The sequence below is a fragment of the Tachypleus tridentatus genome, chromosome 13 (genome assembly GCF_004210375.1).
Source record: "Tachypleus tridentatus isolate NWPU-2018 chromosome 13, ASM421037v1, whole genome shotgun sequence".
Classification (NCBI taxonomy): Eukaryota; Metazoa; Arthropoda; class Merostomata; order Xiphosura; family Limulidae; genus Tachypleus; species Tachypleus tridentatus.
The window spans coordinates 204,234,327-204,256,829 of record NC_134837.1 but is presented as its reverse complement, the minus strand read 5'-3'; the positions used below and the strand labels follow the sequence as shown (position 1 = coordinate 204,256,829).

Here is a 22,503-nt window from a genome sequence, read left to right as displayed (position 1 = left end):
CTAAATCGGTCTTTCTGTCTTTTGTTAATATATCTATCAGTTTGAGTCTGTTTTTCTATCTATGTATTGGTTGTTAGGCTAATCTATTAGTATGCCCGTCCTTCCGTCCATGCGTTTATAAATATATGTGTATCTCTCAATTTTTTATTTATTTATTTAAGGATAAACAAATTAGTGTGTTTAAAAACACCACGTTTTACTTGGCATAACTTCATCGCGTGTCAAGTTTAGAACAGAACTGTTCAAGTGTTGTTTTCACAGAGTGTTATTCACAGAGTGTTATTTTGTCATTAAACTTAAACTTAACATAACTAAATAGTTAACTACAGATAAGAAACAATAAATATATTGATAAATCACTTTGATTATTAATGATAGATTTTTGATAAAGAGGTTTTTAAAATTATTCTATATTTGATTATCTGAAAATTTAAAGGAATGATTGATTTTAATTATATGTACATATTGACAAGGGGGAAGTTTTAATACGTTATTGTTTTAAACATACGTTGTTCTAATTATACCTCACTGGCATGAGCTGACTGAATACTTTACATCAGATCTTTGTCACGTTCTTTAATAAAATTTAAAGTTTTAGGAATGTAAAGCAACAGGAATGTTATAAATTTTTATCGTTTGTAATGAAAAGGGCGTTTTTTAAATTAATATTATTTGTAATGAAGGTAGCGTTTTTTATATTCCTACTCTTTGTAATGAAAAGGGCTTTTTCTGAATTCTATTGTTTGTATGGAAGGGAGCGCTTCATAAATTTCTATTATTTGTAATAAAGGGGCGTTTTTAAAATTCCTATTGGTTGTAATAAAGAGAGAGCTTTTAAATTTCTACTGTTTCTAATGAAGTAGGGAGTTTTTAAATTTCTACTGTTTGTAATGAAGAAGGGAGTTTTTAAACTTCCTATTGGTTGTAATGAAGAAGGGAGTTTTCTGAACTCCTATTGTTTGTAATGAACACGTACAGTTTTTCTCTTCGAACTATGATTTCATTTTCTAGAGACAATAAAGTTATATTTTCAGCTTCAGAATGATACTTGTTAGTGGTTCGAATTGAAATGTTAATCTTTTTTTTATTTTAGCAAGAAATACAAACCTGTTTAATAGTAAGACAAACCATGTCTTGACCTAATGATGTTGTGACCATTAAGATCTAGACATTGGAAAATTTTCGAGTTGCTGAGAAATATAAAAAAGTTTTCTATGTCAGAAACTTCTAACCGTAAAGTGTGATTACAGTGTGTCATTACAGTGAACTGTTGTTGTGTTTACATCAAACCTAATTTCAAGAATCAAAGTACTTCAGTTTTATAGGAAAGTTTTTTAATTTGTTTTATTAAAGAGCAACCTTTGTGTGTGGCTCGTCATGGCCAGGTGGTTAAGGCACTCGACTCGTAATTCACGGGTTCGAATTTCCGTCACACCAAACACGCTTGTCCTTTCAACTGCGGGAGTGTTATAATGTGACTGTCAATTCCATTATTCGTTGGCAAAAGAGTAGCCAATAAGTTGGTGATGGGTGGTGAGAAGTAGCTGCCTTCCCTCTAGTCTTATACTGCTAAATTAGGGACGGCTAGCGCAGATAGTCGTCGTGTAGCTTTGCGCGAAATTCAGTAAAGCCAAGCCAAGCAACCTTTGTGACGTAATGGGCAAATATACAAACTAAGAGCTTCAAGAGATACAACGTTAGTAATTAACAACGGACTTTCGTCACGTATATAGTGTAATGAGCGTCGGTGGGCCACAAATATGAGGGTTAGGAAAGTGGGAAGGTCGTAAAACATTCCTTGGAAAGTCAGCTAGACTTGTACAACTATAATATGAAAATTTGAAAGTTTTATTTTCACTTTGAAGTTAAAAGTTTTAATCAAAGAAGAAAGTGATACGTCGTACCTTGTTATGCACGTGTTGAACTACCCTAGAAAACAGTACATAAACTAATCATATAACATTTGTGAATGATTATTTGGTAATTTAATAATGTATAAAATACATAAGAACGACGTATAGGCTTAACATAATCTGCTGCTGTTTTGTTTTAAATTAAAATAGTTAAGCCTTAAAACTTTGACTTAAGCGTACGTTCTCTACGTTAGTGCAGATGACATTGCTACTACTAGGTCTGCTCTTTAAATCAGTATCAAATGAAATTAAGTGAACAAAGTTCTTTAATTTAATGTTCTCATCACTTTGATAATTAGGTCGGTTCATATCTTTATCAGAATTATACTTAGAGCTTTATCTAATTTTAATAAATTTGATAATGTAATTTTGCTCTTCATATTATCTAATGAAGCAATTACTAATTTAGAAACATAAGCATTTAAGCTGTTTTGCGATTCTATTCAAAGCTTGCTCCTGTTTTAAGACGCATTTATGGTTTATCTGTACGTAAAGAATATTTAATTAGTTTGAGAAATTCTCCTGTAAATTATATGTTTATCTGCTTCGTCAGTCATTCTCTCTATCTATCTCTTAGTTCTGTCTGTCTATCTTGTTATTTTCATCTTAAGGTTGTTTATTCGTGATGATTGTTCCAAAAATATAAAAAATAAATAAAACAGAAATATTTGTTTTCTGAAACACTGCTGTCTTTGTTTCTTGTGAAACAAACTAAAACAGCGACAGGGTTTTTATTGGCTCATCAAAATAAAGTCGACTTTGTGTATTATGAAAAAAATTAAAACAGTGACGTTTTTGCATACAAAGGTGCTTTGTTTTCTGTGACACAAACTAAAACAGTATTTATTTATTTATTTCACCAAAACATTCTTGGTTCTGTTTCCTGAGAATTCTGTCGTTGAAACTCTCAGCTAAAGTATAGCAAATTTCAACATGTGTTTTAATTGTTTTGTGTTTATTTGTTGTTTCTTCTCGAACTTTCTTTGGACCTAATATTATAAGCCTCACCTTCTTTAGAAACTAAAATAGTCCTCAGTTCTAATACTAAGTAAACAGTCTTTTTTAGTTGTGTGGTAAATATTCGGAAGTAAATATTTTACTTCCTAAGTTACGTGGTAAAGATTCGGAAGTATGCATTATACTTCCTTATTTTCTTTATAAAGATTTCGAAATTTCTCCGCTTTCTCGAACTCTCTAATAATTCCTGGTGCTACACGAAGTATGTAAGTTATTCTATGTGTTTTATGTTATCTTATTATCAATGAATAGGGTAGTATTTGCAGTGGTATAACATAGCTAATACCAAACTATATAAAACAATACAATACTGTACGGTTTAAGAGCGCGTTTTGGAGAAGCAACAAACCCTTCACTACTTTGGAGTCTAATTGGACAGCGATACCTCAAGATCTTAAGAGAAAGTTCATCTATTCTAGCTTAAGAACCTGGTATCACCGTTAATACGAAGAAAATCATGTACTAACTCTTTCAATACTTTCAACAGTCTTAACTATTTCAATCAAATCTCCTTTAACTGTTCAATTTTCAAGAGAAAACACTTTCAGAGATTTTCACCCAACCCCAGTACCAACCTACTACCCGTCCTCCTAATTGTTTCCAACAATGTCCTTCCTAAATTAAGGAAGCCAAGACTTAACACAATACTCCAAATGTGACTTAACCTATGACCTGTAAAATAAAATTCTAATCTATTTAGATTTATATTGAATATTCCTGTAAATATACCCAAATGTTCTGCTTCGATAGCTTAAGAGACTAATGAACCAAAACATTTTTTTTCCATAATTTTACTGAAGTTATTTCCACCAAACTATATTTATAATTCAAATTATGATAACCAACATGAATTATATTGCTTTTGTCATAATTAAAATTAATTTACCATTTATTTGTATAACTCAAATGACCCATATCCTTTTGTAACTCAGCAGCATCCTCTTCACAGCTAGCAACACCCAAGACCTTAATATCTTCAGTAAATCTAAGTAATCAATTGATAATTCCTTCATTTGTGTCATTGATTTAAATCAATAAGTTATGAAAGGTACCCACTGTGATTTTAATACAGCTTGGCTGAGCTCCATTTATGACAAACCCTCTGTTTTCTTCCATCCAGCCACTCTTCTAGCCAGTTATCTCCCACACCTATGGAGATAACCATTTTGATAAATCTTTTATGTATCATGTTGTTAAATACTTTCTGGAATATTCAGATCCACACGCTCTCTCTATTATTTAAATTAGCACTAAATATCTTAAAAAATGTCAACATGTTAGTTAGAAATGACTTTCCTTTAGAGAAACCATGTGGACTATCAACCAAGGTTTTAAACTTTGTTAATCGACTTTGTAAAGCATCTTTTATCAGACTTTCCAAAACCTTTCCTACCAGTGTTATAACATTAACAGGCCTACAATCACTGTGTGTTTTTTAACACCGTCTTTGAAACAATGAGTAATATTAGCCAACTTCTAGCTATCTGATGCTTGCACACTGTTCAAGGCGTGACAAAAATAGTAGTAACTGGGTAATATATCCAATAATAGCTTCATTCAAAACCCTTGGGGAAATGTCATCTGACCCAAGTTTGTTCGTAACAAGCTCAGAATTAACGTGGTCATCTAGTTCGATCTTCAGGCTTGAAGGAACTATAAATTTTTAGAGTTTATCGGAACAACAAGGTAAGACATATATAGGAGTCTTTATTATTCCTCTCAGATGGTACACCCATTCTAATATTTTGTTTACCCTTAATGTATTTAATGAAATTTTTACTGTTATATTTTTACCATTTTTCTTTGCTAATCCATCTTTATTTATCATTTTAGATCCCACGTTTGATCAACTTTCTTCATCTTCTGTAATATTTTACTCTCTTGTTCTAGCTGTCAATTTAAACTTTTTAAATATATATTTCTATTAACTTTATCCCTGTTGATTCAACCTAGATTTTTATTTTCAGTCGCATTTTTTTTTTAAAGAACTTTTGTCCTTTTTTGACATTAAAAATTTACCATTGACCGTTGGTCATACTAGACGTTACGTGATCTAAGTTGCAATAGAACTTGTACATATGTGATATAATCAATGGAAAGGATATAAGTTTTATCAGTCTCAAAACGAACCATGAATATCACGTGAAGAAGAAAAATAGCGCCATTTTGTTTATTGCACTGGAGCTTAAAAGTATTTTTTTGACGTCATTACTTTGTTTGATTGATTACATTGGTATTTAACTGTATTGTGCGTCATAACTTTGTTTAATTTATTACACTGATATTTGACAGTATTATGGTGACGTTATAATTTTGTTAAATTTGCTATACTTGTATTTAACAGTACTGGTGTTACATACACGTTTCATTGGACTATTATATTATACATTTATCACCAAAGTTGGATTAGAATCAGGTTTATTAGACAGATAACATGGAAGGAGATTAACATGAGATATCGAATACACGACGATCTACCATCCTATCTAACAATATATTCGTTTGTTTGTTTTTTTAATTTCGCGCAAAGCTACACGAGAGCTATCTGCACTAACCATCCCTAATTTAGCAGTGTAAACTAGAGGGAAAAAAGGGGTGCATTTTAACAAATGGTTAAAATGTATATTATATTTATACAAAAAAGTTTTCACAATTATTTTAATATGCCATTGTAGAGTTATTGTTTTGGGCTCATGCTCAGATATATATATATATATGTTATGTAATTCTGTCATTCACAAAACAAAGGAAAATGGGGATAAAGGAGTAAAATCCACCGATCCACACTACTTACAGTACAATGTGACATTCCAGTATAACCCAATAATTTACCGATCCACACTACTTACAGTACAATGTGACATTCCAGTATAACCCAATAATTTACCGATCCACACTACTTACAGTACAATGTGACATTCCAGTATAACCCAATAATTTACCGATCCACACTACATACAGTACAATGTGACATTCCAGTATAACCCAATAATTTACCGATCCACACTACTTACAGTACAATGTGACATTCCAGTATAACCCAATAATTTACCGATCCACACTACTTACAGTACAATGTGACATTCAAGTATAACCCAGTAATTTACCGATCCACACTACTTACAGTACAATGTGACATTCCAGTATAACCCAATAATTTACCGATCCACACTACTTACAGTACAATGTGACATTCCAGTATAACCCAATAATTTACCGATTCACACTACTTACAGTACAATGTGACATTCCAGTATAACCCAATAATTTACCGATCCACACTACTTACAGTACAATGTGACATTCTAGTATAACCCAATAATTTACCGATCCACACTACTTACAGTACTATTTGACGTTCCAGTATAACCCAATAATTTACCGATCCATACTACTTACAGTATTATTTGACGTTCCAGTATAACCCAATAATTTACCGATCCACACTACTTACAGTACTATTTGACGTTCCAACAGAACTCTAATAATTTACACTTTCAAGAACATTCATTTTGATCCAGAATTATCGAAAATGTTTCGTCTGAAGTAACAAAAATGTATTGTTTGTAATATTTCCAGTAAACAAAGTATAACATAAGAATATCATTGGAAAGTTTATAACATTTCTCTCAAACAATGTAAATTACACATTTCATGTTTCACCACGTACAATAGCTCAGTGGAACAAACCTTTGTCTGTTTGCTTTGTTCTAAAGTACAAACCTACAATTTAGCTACTTGTGCGCTGCTCATCGCGGGTGCAAATCAAAGGTTTATGATTATAATCCTTCAGACTTACCGTTTGGCGGAGTGAGGCGCTGTACACATTTGAAACATTTGTTTTCTTTAACTTCTAAAAAGATAACCTAATTTAACACAATATCTTCCAAAAAAAAGGGGTTTCTTTCGTTGTATCAACGTTAATAGAAGAATTCCAGATAATATGTGATTCTGCTTCTTTTCTTGATAAACATTCTGAGGTTTGCTAGACATTTTAAAACTAAAGTTTTTATTGGCTGGAGATGTCAGATATTTCAAAACTAAAGTTCCTATTGGCGGGAGATGTTCGTTTTCCTTATTTTTAAAAGCTCAGTGGTTGGGATTTAAAACGACGTCTTTGTTTCAAATTGTTATTCCACATTCATATTTTAAAACATGACTGGTAACATTTATGAATAAACGAAGAGTTGTCAAGTGTCAGTTTTCATAAATATCTTTGTTTAAGATATCATTTAGTTATATCTCTTTAGTTTTTAATAGCGTGATGTTCTAACTTGGTATGGTTCTTTTAGTTTTTTGATGTTTTCTTTCTCAAGGAAGAGGATACGAACATAGGGTTCAAGAAACTCTCCATTGACGATGAAGGAACTGAGGTGGACGAACTGGACGGAGGACCGCCGGCAGCAGCGCTACACAGAAGACGTGCATTAGTCCCTCCGAAGGTGAGCTACAGTGTAACGGGAACTTTCTAGATTGTAGTATAGTTCATTACCAGAACTGTAGAACTAATAACGACACACGGTTAAATACAGACGTGACTACACCTGTTGGTAACGACACACAGTTAAATACAGACATGACTTCACCTGTTGGTAACGACATACAGTTAAATACAGGAGTGACTTCACCTGTTGATAATGGTATACAGTGAAATACAGGAGTGACTTCACCTGTTGATAATGGTATACAGTGAAATACAGGAGTGACTTCATCTGTTGGTAACGACACACAGTTAAACACAGGAGTGACTTCACCTGTTGATAATGATATACAAGAGTGACTTCACCTGTTGATAATGATATACAGGAGGGACTTCACCTGTTGATAATGATATACAGGAGGGACTTCACCTGTTGATAATGATATACAAGAGTGACTTCACCTGTTGATAATGATATACAGGAGGGACTTCACCTGTTGATAATGATATACAGGAGGGACTTCACCTGTTGATAATGATATACAGGAGTGACTTCACCTGTTGGTAACGACACACAGTTAAACACAGGAGTGACTTCACCTGTTAGTAACGACACACAGTTAAATACAGGAGTGACTTCACCTGTTGATAATGATATCAGGAGTGACTTCACCTGTTGGTAACGACACACAGTTAAATACAAGAGTGACTTCACCTGTTGGTAACAACACACAGTTAAACACAGGAGTGACTTCACCTGTTGATAACGACACACAGTTAAATACAGGAGTGACTTCACCTGTTGGTAACGACACACAGTTAAACACAGGAGTGACTTCACCTGTTAGTAACGACACACAGTTAAATACAGGAGTGACATCACCTCTTGATAATGATATCAGGAGTGACTCTACCTGTTGGTAACGACACACAGTTAAATACAAGAGTGACTTCACCTGTTGGTAACAACACACAGTTAAACACAGGAGTGACTTCACCTGTTGATAACGACACACAGTTAAATACAGGAGTGACTTCACCTGTTGATAATGATGTAAATTTAAACTTGGCTGTTGTAGGAGGAAGCATGCTTATTCTCACAATCATGAACTATAGATATTCTGAGTAACATTATATGATATATATGAAATATATCTATAAATATATCTTATATATATACATATAATTTGTAATATATATCACAAGAATAATGTAAAGTCCTAGTGATATCGTGTACGTGACAGGTAAGCCTTTCCCTCGTTAAGTAGTGCTTGGTTTTGTTTTCTTTAAATATGTTGTTCTGGAAGGTTAAAGTAACCAAGTGTGTCCTAACCCTAGACTGTTTGACCAACAAACAATAGGCGCTTATTTGTTTTCTTTTTTGTAAGTGTCGTATTTTTCTCCTTAGTTTTCCGAAAGCACTCTGCACTTGCACTCTTGTTTAGTAAATCCAGCTAGTGGATTTCGGGAACCCCCAAAATTATACTTGCAACTATTACTTTGTTAGTTGTCACGTGGCCACTAGCCAAGTTTGCGCAAAGCTGAGTGATCCTTAAGAAAATAGGCTTAAGAGTTACTAAGTACTTGTTAATACGTATGACACTGAAAAACGTACACGCGTGATTTTGTAGCAAAATCACTATGTGTAACACACAGCGATACGTTGGCACTTTTATGTACGCAATGTCTTCTGATTACATCCGATCATTTTTGTGGTCAGAATTGATTCAGGTTTATACTGTACTAATGAATTTTAATAAGTACCTCGTGACTCGTTGTTACTGAGAAATACTCCATAGAAAAGAACCAGTTATCACCGAACTTATGATAATGCAGCAGCTGTTACATGAGAATAAATACCTATTATTTCAAATACTCATCTTTTTAGGATGCAGTACACATGGTTTTGTGAAAACTAACACTGCCTTTACAATAAAACATGACAAACAACATTATATGAGAGATTAGCACTCGGTCTTAACCTAACTTTTCCTTGCTACACTAGGTTGCGATAAATAAAAACAAAACCTAAACATTGTTATGTGTATGTTACTTTATTATAAAGAAGCACGAAGGTGAAGGTATAGCTTAACAGTGTAACACTGTACACCAGATGGTTGTCAAGTACCGTACAACAGTTATATATGTAATATTGTACACCTGGTGGCAGTATAATACTGAACTCTAGATATCAGTGTAACACTTTACACCAGTTTAATACGACCTTTAATAACTAGATGTTAACACCTGATCTTTAGTTTGATGGTACCTTTATCACCTAACTTCCATATTATTTTAGGTTCTTAAAACTGATTTGATAACGTTTGAACTTCAGACGAACCCTTAGATTCCTGTTCTTACAATAGTGACCTTGACCTTTAGATCTTAGTTGGAAGAATCACAGATGGATTACTATGAGTGGAAATTATTCTGTAACCTTGGAAACATGAATTTTTAGAAGATTCTGTTTATCATCCACAGATGATCAGTGATGGGTACGAAGAAGAAGAGGAAATCCAAGAGGGACGACGTAAGACGTGAGTTGATCTTTCATAGTAAAAAAGACAGAACTTGGATCTTGTTTAAGATTTGTGTTCTTTTCAATAAAACTAGGCTATGGTTAGCCACATAAGCAATAAATTTATAACCACTGTAATAGTGGGATTCATGTATGTGTATCGTTTTATTCATATACTAGCAACATAATTATCATAGGTTCTTCAGTCACGTAATACCTGAAATTTCTTTAACATTGCACATTTCTCTGGTATATGACATAGTGTAACGTCTCTAACATGTTAAGAGAACATTGCCATTCTTGTACGAATTGAAATGTTATTTTGTTCCATTTTATAATCATAGCTGTTTACTTCAACTTGATGTAGCTCGGATGATAATAGCTTGACTAGAAACAGAAGAAGGAGTTCTATTGTGGTCATCCCTCCCATGCAGATCTGTCCAGGAGACTTGCTCGTCTACAGTAGAGTACTTAACCATAGAAACGACTTCCTGGGTGAGAATTATGGATTAATCAAACATTACTTATTAGTCGTGTTAACAAACAAACCACTGAGAGACTAAATAACGACTAGAACTGTTTTAAAACAACTCAGTCGAACTTTCGTGGAAGATAAATGGAAAAAGCGAATTTCATTTTTAAGCAAATCTTTTGAATCCCAAATACTACTGCCCTCTCGCGAAAGAATGCTTAAAAACACACGCTAGTTTCACTTTAATATTTAAAGAGTAAAGCTATATTTTTAGATGTAGTCTGGTTGGAATTCAATAAATAAGGAATATACCGTATATATATATATATATATGTTGAAGAGGTCTTTTGTTTTACACCAAAGGTGAAATTCATCATAGAACTAGTGTATTCTTTGATTACCTGTAACATCTGCTGTGAGATAATCTGTAACGTACAGGCCTAATGTATTCTTTGATTACCTGTAACATCTGCTGTGAGATAATCACGTACAGGCCCAATGTATTCTTTGATTACCTGTAACATCTGCTGTGAGATAATCTGTAACGTACAGGCCTAATGTATTCTTTGATTACCTGTAACATCTGCTGTGAGATAATCTGTAACGTACAGGCCTAATGTATTCTTTGATTACCTGTAACATCTGCTGTGAGATAATCTGTAACGTACAGGCCTAATGTATTCTTTGATTACCTGTAACATCTGCTGTGAGATAATCTGTAACGTAGAGGCCTAATGTATTCTTTGATTACTTGTAACATCTGCTTTGAATTACAATTTCTATATTCGAGGCTCATCAGCACAATTTGAGTCAGTAAATCAATGAAATACTTCTAGGCCTTGTATAACGGTGAAGAGTATATGTAGCATCTATAGTATTTTGAGTCCGTTTTACTTCGTCATACAACAACCAGCCCTACAAGTCCTGGTACGCAGTTCCACATTTGAATGAGAACATGTTTCAGTATTAAAAAAAGGAAAGAAGAGCTAAACAGTGAGCTATTTTCTGTGCATAATACAGAGAGAGAACCGTAACTTTTAGTGTTATAAGCCGTTAATACAGAGAGAGAACCGTAATTTTTAGTGTTATAAGCCGTTAATACAGAGAGAGAACCGTAACTTTAGTGTTATAAGCCGTTAATACAGAGAGAGAACCGTAACTTTTAGTGTTATAAGCCGTTAATACAGAGAGAGAACCGTAACTTTTAGTGTTATAAGCCGTTAATACAGAGAGAGAACCGTAACTTTTAGTGTTATAAGCCGTTAATACAGAGAGAGAACCGTATCTTTTAGTGTTATAAGCCGTTAATACAGAGAGAGAACCGTAACTTTAGTGTTATAACCGTATTTTAGTGTTATAAGCCGTTAATACAGAGAGAGAACCGTATCTTTTAGTGTTATAAGCCGTTAATACAGAGATAGAACCGTAACTTTTAGTATTATAAGCCGTTAATACAGAGAGACAACCGTAACTTTTAGTATTATAAGTCGTTAATACAGAGAGACAACCGTAACTTTTAGTGTTATAAGCCGTCAAGCTTAACGCAAAGACAGTTTTCTAGGAGGAGACAAAGTTCACATTTGTTTCAACTAGGTTTTAATATAACAGGCATGACACACGAGCCATGTAATCGAGGGAGGTTTTACACTAATAAGTCTTTATAGAAGTACAGATGTTTCAAGTGAAATACATGTCCTAGTGAAGTTTGATAGTTACCAATAACCAGCATGTTTTTTACAGATAACGTCAGTATTAATGTGTTCGTACTAACACAGTTTCAAAGTGCTCGTGCTAATACAGGCTTAAAGTGTTGGTCCTAACAGTTTCATAGTTTTCATACTAACACAGTATTATAATGTATGTCTAACACAGTTTCATAGTGTTAGCTAGTTACACAATTTTATAGTATTGGTTCTATATTTATCTAAAAGTTTATACAGAATATGTTTTCTTATAGCTGACCTTGATGGGTCCACCCAGTGCTTGGCTGTCACTGAAGGTATATGCTTATCCTTCCTTGTATATTATTTTTCTTCCCTTTAATATAATTATTAATATGTGTATTTTATATATCTTTCCTTTAATATAATTATTTATATATATATTTTATATATCTTCACTTTAATATATATATATATATATATATATATTATATGTCTTCCCTTTAATATGGTTATATATATATATATATATATCTTCACTTTAATATAATTATTTATATATGTATCTTATATATCTTCCGTGTAATATAATTATTTACATATATATATGCTATATATCTTCCCTTTAATATAATTATTTATATATGCATTTTATGTATATTCCCTTTAATATAATTATTTTATTAGTTCTCATATGAACAAGTAAAAGTTAAAACTTCAGTAAGGTAGACTGCTATTGGTTCTTCAAGTTTTATTTATCCAGTATAAAAACTAATGCATGTGTTTAACAAGTGGTCAACACTCTTAGTACTTTATGTTATTGTTTGTTGTGTTCTATTTAGATTCCTCCAGGAAGGGAAAGAACACATGGTCATTATTACGGTTGGTAAGTATCTCATGGTCTCTGGTAAAAGCTAGACTTGCATTTTTGTTGGAGTAAAATGTTAAGCCTGTATTACGTAATGAAGGGTTTTGATAAAAGTTGGAAAGAACGACCAGTACTCTATAAATAATAAAAAGAAACATCTCTATGGCAACTTATAAGTTTCTATAGAACAGTTGATAAAGTGTTAATGGTGAAAGGTAGGTTGACATAATAATTATGTTTTATTTTTATTTTGATGAATTTGTTTCTACTTTTCATTGTCGATAAGGAATAAAGAATCGTTTCCGTATTTTCATTGTTTATATTATGTTTAGTATACAATTGTTGACTATAGTATACGTGTATCTTTTGTTTATGGTTTTGATGTAGTGTATTTATTTCCTTTATACATGTTATCCGCTGCAGCATTGTTTATGTATTTTCTTAGTTTAGAGTATTGATGTTGAATTGTTTACGTATTTCTTTTATTTATGTTGTAGAATGTGTTTATTGCTTACATTGTTGGGTAAAGATATTTTGATGTTTTTATACTCTGTAATTAAGTTTGATTAAATTATTAAAATATTAATTTTGTTGTTGTTGGAAAGAGACATTTATCCGGTGGCATACAGCTGGGAAACGGTTCTATATTTACAACTTGAAACACCTATAGTAAGGAAAGCCATTTCGTTACTTCCAATCTAATCTTCATCATTAATGTTCAACGTCCTTATCAAATTTCTCTCAGGAGTCGTGCATAAACCTCTTCTTGCATTTTAATGATCACTTTATACTATCTAGCCGTGTGTTTGGTTCTAAGCTGATAATATATAATATTATCCAGTAGAAGGTATCCATGCTTTATCCATATTTATGATTTTTAGATTTCTGTGTGAATTTTTGTTGTTGTTAATGTTCGTTCGGTATAGTTGTGTTAAACAACACTTTTCACTTGAAGAGGAATTACCCTGATTATATATTGATCAAAGTATTAATACGTCTATTTGTTTTAAGAACCACGGGTAGCAGTCAGGTTTGAATTGTGGTTCACTGTTGAAAATGTTACTGATCGCATATAGAATTTATCTCGAAATTATGTTGCATACGTGTGTGTCGTAATATGATTTTAGTTTTTATTTTTTGTTGCAGATAAACCAAGAACATATCAAACTACTTAATTTAATTCAAAACTTTACTTGCTATCAAATGACTTGGGTTGTGTTTGTTTTGTTGCAAAAATAGAGACATCTAACAGTTTAAGTAAACTACACAATTTGCAGCTGCTCTGTTTGACTGACATATCAACCTGATTAATTAGTAACTAGCTAACGTTTTGGAAAAACATTTCAGTAAATGAAATATTCAGAAACAAATAAGGGAATATAGCACATCCAGCTATTTTCATAGAATGTCTGACAGTATTTACGACAAGGTATAAGGGGGTAATAATACATACAGATTAATCGTTCTGCGCAGGTGTATGAACAAGAGTTTGAGATACCAGAAGGGTTAAAACAGCATCATCTATCGGAATTTATCATAGTTTGAATAATATTAAAAAGGTTATTGTACTTTTACATGACTTTCGAGAAGTGTTTTTCTTCTTGTGCATGAAAAATATGAATGTCGCTTCTCAGACACTGTTCTCTGTTCGTGTGTCCAGTTTGACAGGTCCAGCCGAGGAAAGTCAGAACCTGTGAGCGGTTTGGAGGAAGTACTGAGTACATTGACCCCTTCAGAATTTGTTGATGAACAGCTGTCAAAATACAAAGTTAGTTGTAATATAGGAAACTCATATTGTTTCTGTAGGTGTTTTATCGTTAAAGTAAATCATTCTATAAAGTTTTATTGTTAAAGTAAGGTGTTCTGTATAGTTCAGTTGTTAAAGTAAAACATTCTGTACAGTTTTATTGTTAAAGTAAAACAAGCTATAAAATTTTATTGTTAAAGTAAAATATTACAGGAGAAACTTCTAGAAGGTATTAATACGGTTTTCTATTTTGGATGACCCTGACCTCAATCACACCTAACATAACCTTAACGTAACCTAACCAAATTTAACTACCCTACCCTAACCTAATATAACCAAACCTAACCTCAATGTAACCTAACCAAACCTAACTACCCTACCCTAACCTTAACCTAACTACCCTAACCGAACCTAATTAAGTAAATAAACAAAAACAGTCGAGGAAGTTGGTATCAAACATTATACAATGACTATTTAAATGTTGTAATTATTGTGGACACATGAACATTACAGCTGAACATGTGATGATTATTCCACACACATGAACATTACAGCTGAACATGTCATAATAATTTGTAAACACATGAACATTACAGCTGAATATGACATAATTGTAGCAAACACATGAACATTACAGCCTAACATATGATAATTATTGTACACACATGAACATTACTGCTAGGCCTAAAGTAATATGAAATATACAAAGTGACACAACTATCACAGTTGTGTCCTCTTTTATGATAGGTTCCCCATTTATCATTCAACTTATGTATGACTACAGTGAAACAGTGAGTACTTCCTCAGTGGTAAACTTGTTGTGTCTGAGTGTCTGAGTTATCGAACATGCTCTTCAGAAATATAAATAAGGTACTTCCTTTCAGAACTATAAAATATATCAACGTTAAAGAAGTAGGCAGCTTGTTATATGGAAAAGAATCAAATCATTTCTTTACCAGTTACAGTCTCTTTGACAGTTTCATGAAGATAAAATATATACTTTGTTTAATGTTACTTTCAGTTACAGTATTGGTTAAGCTGTTATTTAGATTTATTATTTGAATGTTATTATATAGATAGTTTTGAATTTTTACCTGAGTATGTGGATTTATGATTAACCTAAACATCCTAAGTTTGTTGCACTTCGTGAGATATTGCAATTACGGCCGAAAACATCAAAAACAGCGAGGGTTCCAGCTAATCAAATAATTTATTCTAATATTTCTAAGTACAAACAATTTATAACTACAGTTTGCTTGCCAACAACTACAGTATATCACTTTTAGCCTCTGGTCAACAAACAAATAAATTCATATATAGATTGTTTTTCAACAACTGAAAAATGTACGTTTAAATGTCGACCGGTAAGAAACGTAACTTTGATTTTCGAAACGGCTAAACACAATCAAAATGGACTATCAATAGGGGTCGACAACAGTTTGCCTCCTCTTGAGTCAGTAGTAACTTTAGGAACATATAACGCTAAAATTCGAGGTTCGATTCTTCTGTGATGGACAGAATACAGGTAATCTATTGCGTGGCTTTAGTTATTCATGTTTTCCTTGTGCTTCCTTAGGGAATGCAGTGGTCAGAAGTTGTTTGCCAGTTCGAACAAACACACCAAGGTGACAGGCCCGATCTTCCTACTTGGTCTTCCACGTCTTCCATGAGCACGCTTCCACCGTCACGTGCAGACTTACGACCCAGTTTCTGTGAGTCACAACAGCATTTAACCGGCTCAGTTTCAAGTGGATTGGGATCTGGATTTGGGTCCAGCCATTGGCTTGGAAACAGCATTTCAGAACAGCAGCTAATAAAATCCAGTCCAGAAACAAGTCCTTACAAACCAGTTCATGAGTCCTTTGACGTCACCTCTAATAACAGTTATGAAGTAGCCATCAGTAGCAATGAAAGCGAAGCTAATGACACCTACCTTACAGTAACCTACGAAGAACTCCGAGCATCGATTGTCACTAAAGGTGAACTGAGGAGACGTGAGGCAGTATGGGACCTTTTTCAAAGTGAAGTTATGTTTCTCGACGATCATTTGATGGTGCTCAAAAACGTAAGTTTATCATTGTTGTTAATTTTTAAAATAGATTTTCATTATAAGTATACATATTTATTGTAAATATTGTTTCCTAAGATCAGGTTGCATTTTGACGTTCAATTAAGTCCTTAGAGTTTCATTAAATATTTGGTTCATGAATGCTAATGTGTTTCAGGTTTTCATGGAACCTCTGAAGAAGATACAAGTGGAAGGATACGTAATGTTCGCTCAGCCGGAAGTTCTGTTTGGTAATCTGGACGAGCTATGCTGTGTAAGTTTTAGAAAAGTAGTTACAGAATACGTGTAAGTACTGGAAGTAAGATTTAAAAGATTCTGAAGATTTAATATATTTGAGCTGTTAGGATAGAATACGACTGGGATATCGTGTGAAGTGTAAAATATAAAGAATGTAAGAAAATGATACTTTCAGAAGTTCATTAGTGTTGTAAACTTCCATTCAGGCCTTTATGTAATATTTAAGTGAATTATTTTGAAAATGCTTTTAACAAGAACTATTACTATTTTAACCAGCTGTCCACGCTGAGTTACTGCTGTATCTGGTTAAGTACTTTGTCTAATTATCGAAATTGTTTCCTTTGTCACTAGTTGTGAACTAACAAAACATAAACCGCAAACCGTTTTGAGATAGCTCGTATATTAAAGAATTTATAAAGGCCTATAATAGGGTAAATAATTTATGGACACCCTATATATTTATGTTTCTAACTATTTTGATCGATTACACATATCTAAAGTCACCAGTGCACATTTACAAAATACTTAACACCATTATTTATCTGACTCACTCTTTAATGCGAAATGTGTGTATTATATGGGTTGTAAATAATATGTAATTTGTGTAATTTAGGCTGTGAAAGTAAGTGAATCGAGTTATGTGGGCTGTAAACAATATGTAATGCAGTCTCATATCAAAAACAATTTAATACTCTTTAAAGATTATCTGGGTGTTGAAACAACTGTTTGTAGAAAAAGTTGTTTGTGGTAATAACGTATAGAGATCTTTAAGTGTAACAGTAGTGTATCAGTGATCTTCAAGTGTGTAACAGTAGTGTATCAGTGATCTTCAAGTGTGTAACAGTAGTGTATCAGTGATCTTCAAGTATGTAATAATAGTGTATCAGTGATCTTGAAGTATGTAATAATAGTGTATCAGTGATCTTCAAGTATGTAATAATAGTGTATCAGTGATCTTCAAGTGTGTAACAATAGTGTATCAGTGATCTTCAAGTGTGTAACAATAGTGTATCAGTGATCTTCAAGTGTGTAACAGTAGTGTATCAGTGATCTTCAAGTGTGTAACAGTAGTGTATCAGTGATCTTCAAGTATGTAATAATAGTGTATCAGTGATCTTCAAGTATGTAATAATAGTGTATCAGTGATCTTCAAGTATGTAATAATAGTGTATCAGTGATCTTCAAGTGTGTAACAATAGTGTATCAGTGATCTTCAAGTGTGTAACAGTAACGTATCGGTGATCTTTTAATATAACATTGAAAGGTTACTTAATGTATAATTAAAAGTGTACTTAATATGTCATTAAACGGTTACTTAATATAACATTAAATGGTTATTTAATATACAGTTAAAAGTGTCGCAGGACATGGGTAAAAGAGAAGCAAACCCACAGTACATTTAATATTTTAAACTGTTATAAGGAATATTCAAGTTGATCGTTGTGATGTATTACTAACTTAATTATAATACATTATTTCAAATTATCTTTCGTGTTTTATATGCGTACGAAATATATTCTCTAATTTTAGAACAAATTTTACTGCTGTTAAAAGTTTTTAACTTGTAGCATAGCGGCCCCTAGTGGAGGACGAAACCTATTGCCATGAAATGTCAGATATTAAGCAGTTTTCGTTTCTCAATATTCAGGTCACTTACGCCTTTTGTAAAGAATTCATACACTTACTTCTTCAAAACTGGAGGCGTTCAGAGACAAAAATTACAGATGTGCTTGTGAAACTTTTTCAAAAGGTAAAGTACCTAAGGTTCGTGGTTTGAAAATGTTTAACTCTGAACTTATACCACTTAGTGTTATGGTATATCAAGTACTGTTATGGTATATCAAGTACGGTTATGGTATAGTTTTAAAGTATACTACAATTTTTATGATATAATGTTATCACTTCTGTGGTATATCACAATCAGATATTATATCTAACATCATGGTACACTGCTGCCAGGATGAGTAACTTATTATTGTCAACATTCAGTTTTATTATCTGTTTTTATTCATTCTATAAACGGACTTCATTATTTTATTATTTAGTTTATTTTTACAAGAAACAGTTCGGTTACTAAACCAACGTATCGTAACATTTCCTCTATTTCTATAACTGTACACAAACGTTGTTCTCCCGTGTTTGTAGAGTTCCAAAGCTACGGCACTGAGGCAAGCTTACCACAGATACACACTCAACTATATCAACGCTCTGAATTATCTGGAGACATTGAGGAGACATGTAGAGTTTAATGAATTTGAAAAAGTAAGTTTACAGCATTAAGATTTCAAAACATAGACTTCTCTAAAGAGCTTTAACTTGGTGATTTTAGTTACAATGTTAAGATTCAAAGAGAGGTTTATGTAAATAACTTTAACTTAGTCTACATTTCAAGATTTAAAGACAGGTTTATGGGAATAGTTTTAAAGGTGAATTTTCAACAAATTTAATAATTGCCTTAGAAACTGTACTTTGGTTAGGTATAATTCCTGTGTGGTTGCCATATTTTTAAACACTTTAGTTTTTGAGTAAAAAATGAAACAAAATATGCGGGTCCTCGAACTCAAGTTCCTCTCGGTCGTTCGGCTGTTTCCGTGATGTTTTACAACTATGACGTAATAGTTGCCAAACACGCTTTGTTGCGCGCCGACCATTGTGTTCCTTTCAGTGCTGGTGTTTTATGTAAATCTATCGGTGCTTTTTTCGGATTACATACTTTGTGAGAGTATTTTTTGACTTGATATTGTTACTTTATGTTTGTTTTATGATAACATGGTTTACTGAGTTGCTTATAATTGTAAAAACGGTTCGGCATCGGGCAAAACCTTCTTTTCGTTTCCGTGCAAGGAGAAGGAAGCGCCAAGGTGGTGACAGTGGGTGCGGATGGTCATTAGGAAGAACTGAACTCCTTCACACTATGCAAAGCTTTGTCAAGATCACTTTGAACGCTCATGTTTTGTGTCGGATCCCACTGTTTTGGATTCCGTGGGTTTCAAGCCAGGCAGGTTGAGGCTGAAAAACCATCGGCAGTAGACAGGATCGTTCCCACTATCTTTCCTTGTGTAGAGCTGAGGACTGATCTCAGCCTGCAGTGTACAGGTTTCATCCCTCTGAAGCCATCCCTTGCCATCACGAAAAGAACAAACTTAAAGGTATGTGTGCAGTATAAAGCGATAAACAATAACTGGTATAATATAATAATTTAAAAAGTACAAGTTTTTGAAGAATGTAACTAGACATACACATTTCACATTCATGAGTGTGTTTTGCATTTGTGGCACCTGAAAGTCAGTGAAACCTTGATTTTCTAGTCTAGACAGTGGGCAAATCTATCCCAAATAGAGTATATTCCAAGTTTAAAAGCTGGTAGATCATTCTGTAGATGTTTTTGTATCATTTTTAAATATGGAAAAGTTTGAAGAATTCCATTTTTCAAATTTAACATTTGAAGATAAATTAACTATTCAGACTACTACATCTAGTTTAATTTTATAGACAGAATTATGACGTATAATTGAAATTCATTTTGTTAGAGTCATAAATACATCAGACAGGTTTTGAGGTGCTTAAAATTGCACGTGAAATAATACATACCATATTTATTGTCATGACTTAGGCTTACCATTCTTCCACTGGAGGTATGACCGACTCGCAACCGGCCTGGGCGCTATCAGTATCACTCACAGTTCCGCTACTTTCGCTCGTGGAACTGTCCTCATCACTAGAACTTGTCGGATCTGTGTCAAAAGTAACTGTTCTAGGTTCGTTCAGAGTAGGTTCGAATTGATATGGCGCTACTCAACACTGTTCAGAACACAAAGTCAAAACAGACTCCGCCTCTGTTTCTCCGTAAGCACTGGCCAATTTTATTTACATTCAACGCGCTGGCGTTGGCGGTTTGTTTGGCAACTATTACGTCACAGTATTTTTCCTAGCGGCAAACGTAAAAACTAAAAGGTTCGGATTGCCGCTCGGAAAGGGCTCTTTCTGCACCAAGTTCTATGTTTCATTTATTAGCACATATTTTTTATAAAATATGTGAACCTGCAAAATTAATCAGTATGAGTAGTTTTTTTGACTGCATCTGTAAAATTCACCTTTAACTTGGTATTAGTCTACAATATTAATGTTGAAAGAAGGTTTATGTGAATAGTTTTAACTTGGTATTGTTAGTTTACCTTTTATGATTTAAAGATGGGCTTATGTAAATTGTTTTAACTTTGTATTGCTAGTCTACCTTTTAAGATTTAAAAACAGGTTTATGTAAATAACTTTAAGTTGCTAGTGTTAGTCTATAATGTTAGGATTTGTTTTATTTGTTTTGAATTTCGCATAAAGCTACACGAGGGCTATCTTCACCAGCCATCCGTAATTTAGCAATATAAGACTAGAAGGAAGGCAGCTAATCATCACCTCTCACTGCCAATTTTTGGGCTACTTTTTTATTAACACTCCTACGGCTGAAATGGCGAGTATGTTTTGGGTCACGGGGACTCAAACCCGCGGCCTTTGAATTACGAGTCGAGTTCCTCAATCATTTGGTCATGCCGGGCCTGTTAAGATTTAAAGACAGGTTTATGTAAATAGCTTTCACTTGATATTGTTGTTGTACAATGATAAGATTTAAAGACAGGTTTTTTGTAAGTAGCTTTTAACTTGGTAAATTTTGTACAGATTTTATAATACTCCAAGTTTGAAGAAACGTGTGAGTTTGTAGAAACAGTTATAAACATGCTAAAATCACTAAATAAAGAATATTTTTACCAACTCATCAGAATCCTGTTTAAATGTCTTGTTTGTTGTTTAGCGCAAAAGTACACAATGGGATATCTGTGTTGTAACTACAGTAGAGTATCGAGCGCGGTTTTTAGCGTTATAAGCCTTTATTCTTTCAGCCACCTGGAGGTAAAAGATGAAAGGAAATTATTCGCGTTAGTTTATTTTTTAATTTATTTTTTAGTTTATTATTTTTCAAATAATCAATACAATTAAATAGTTTAGTAAGTTAAATCGTAATTACCATCAAGTAAACATTTCATCAATTTCACACACAGTAGTTTCGGTAGCTGAATAAACCTCAGAAACGAAACCTATATCTAGTACCGGCAGTGTAAAACCTAACGTTCAGAATACGACAGTTAATAGCCACGGTGACGTTAGATTTGTGAAACGGTTTCGAAGTGAACATGTTTTTCATTTGATATTTTATTAAACTTTGAGTGAAACTACCCGAGGGCTATCTGCACCAGCTTTCCTAATTTAGAAGTAAGAAACAAGAAGGAAGGCAAAGTTTCAACAACACCCACTGCCATCTTTGTCGCCACTAGTAATCAACGAATAGGGGGATTTATAATATCATTGTAACGTTTCAGTAGGTAATTGGATGAGCATCTTTGGTGACGGGTTTAGAGCCCAATACCTGTAGATTACCAGTCGAGCGCCCTAATCATCAGTCCATGCTAGGCCTGCTCTGTTAAAGTGATGGTCAAAATCCTACTGTTCTGTCAGACACGAGCAACCCAAGAATTCACACTGTGTGCTGTTAACGAACTACTTGCCCTTCAGTTTAAGAACTTAAAATTAAG

At 33.3% G+C, this 22,503-nt stretch overlaps 2 protein-coding genes across 4 annotated transcripts in view; both read left to right on the top strand.

The window, feature by feature from the left end:
• LOC143239685 (pleckstrin homology domain-containing family G member 7-like) overlaps positions 1-22,503 on the top strand; it is a 406,704-nt gene that overhangs the window by 371,522 nt on the left and 12,679 nt on the right. For all 3 annotated transcript variants that reach the window (XM_076481047.1, XM_076481048.1, XM_076481049.1), the window contains 10 exons: positions 7,247-7,372; positions 9,832-9,887; positions 10,236-10,363; positions 12,298-12,339; positions 12,844-12,887; positions 14,530-14,637; positions 16,193-16,681; positions 16,842-16,937; positions 18,570-18,671; positions 19,067-19,183. In XM_076481047.1, the coding sequence (XP_076337162.1) occupies positions 7,247-7,372; positions 9,832-9,887; positions 10,236-10,363; positions 12,298-12,339; positions 12,844-12,887; positions 14,530-14,637; positions 16,193-16,681; positions 16,842-16,937; positions 18,570-18,671; positions 19,067-19,183 (1,308 nt within the window). The remainder of the gene's footprint in view (positions 1-7,246; positions 7,373-9,831; positions 9,888-10,235; positions 10,364-12,297; positions 12,340-12,843; positions 12,888-14,529; positions 14,638-16,192; positions 16,682-16,841; positions 16,938-18,569; positions 18,672-19,066; positions 19,184-22,503) is intronic.
• LOC143239690 (uncharacterized) lies at positions 19,769-20,763 on the top strand. The gene is made up of 2 exons (XM_076481067.1): positions 19,769-20,070; positions 20,535-20,763. Exons 1-2 carry the CDS (start codon positions 19,870-19,872, stop codon positions 20,703-20,705), a joined length of 372 nt encoding a protein of 123 aa, XP_076337182.1. The 5' UTR covers positions 19,769-19,869; the 3' UTR covers positions 20,706-20,763.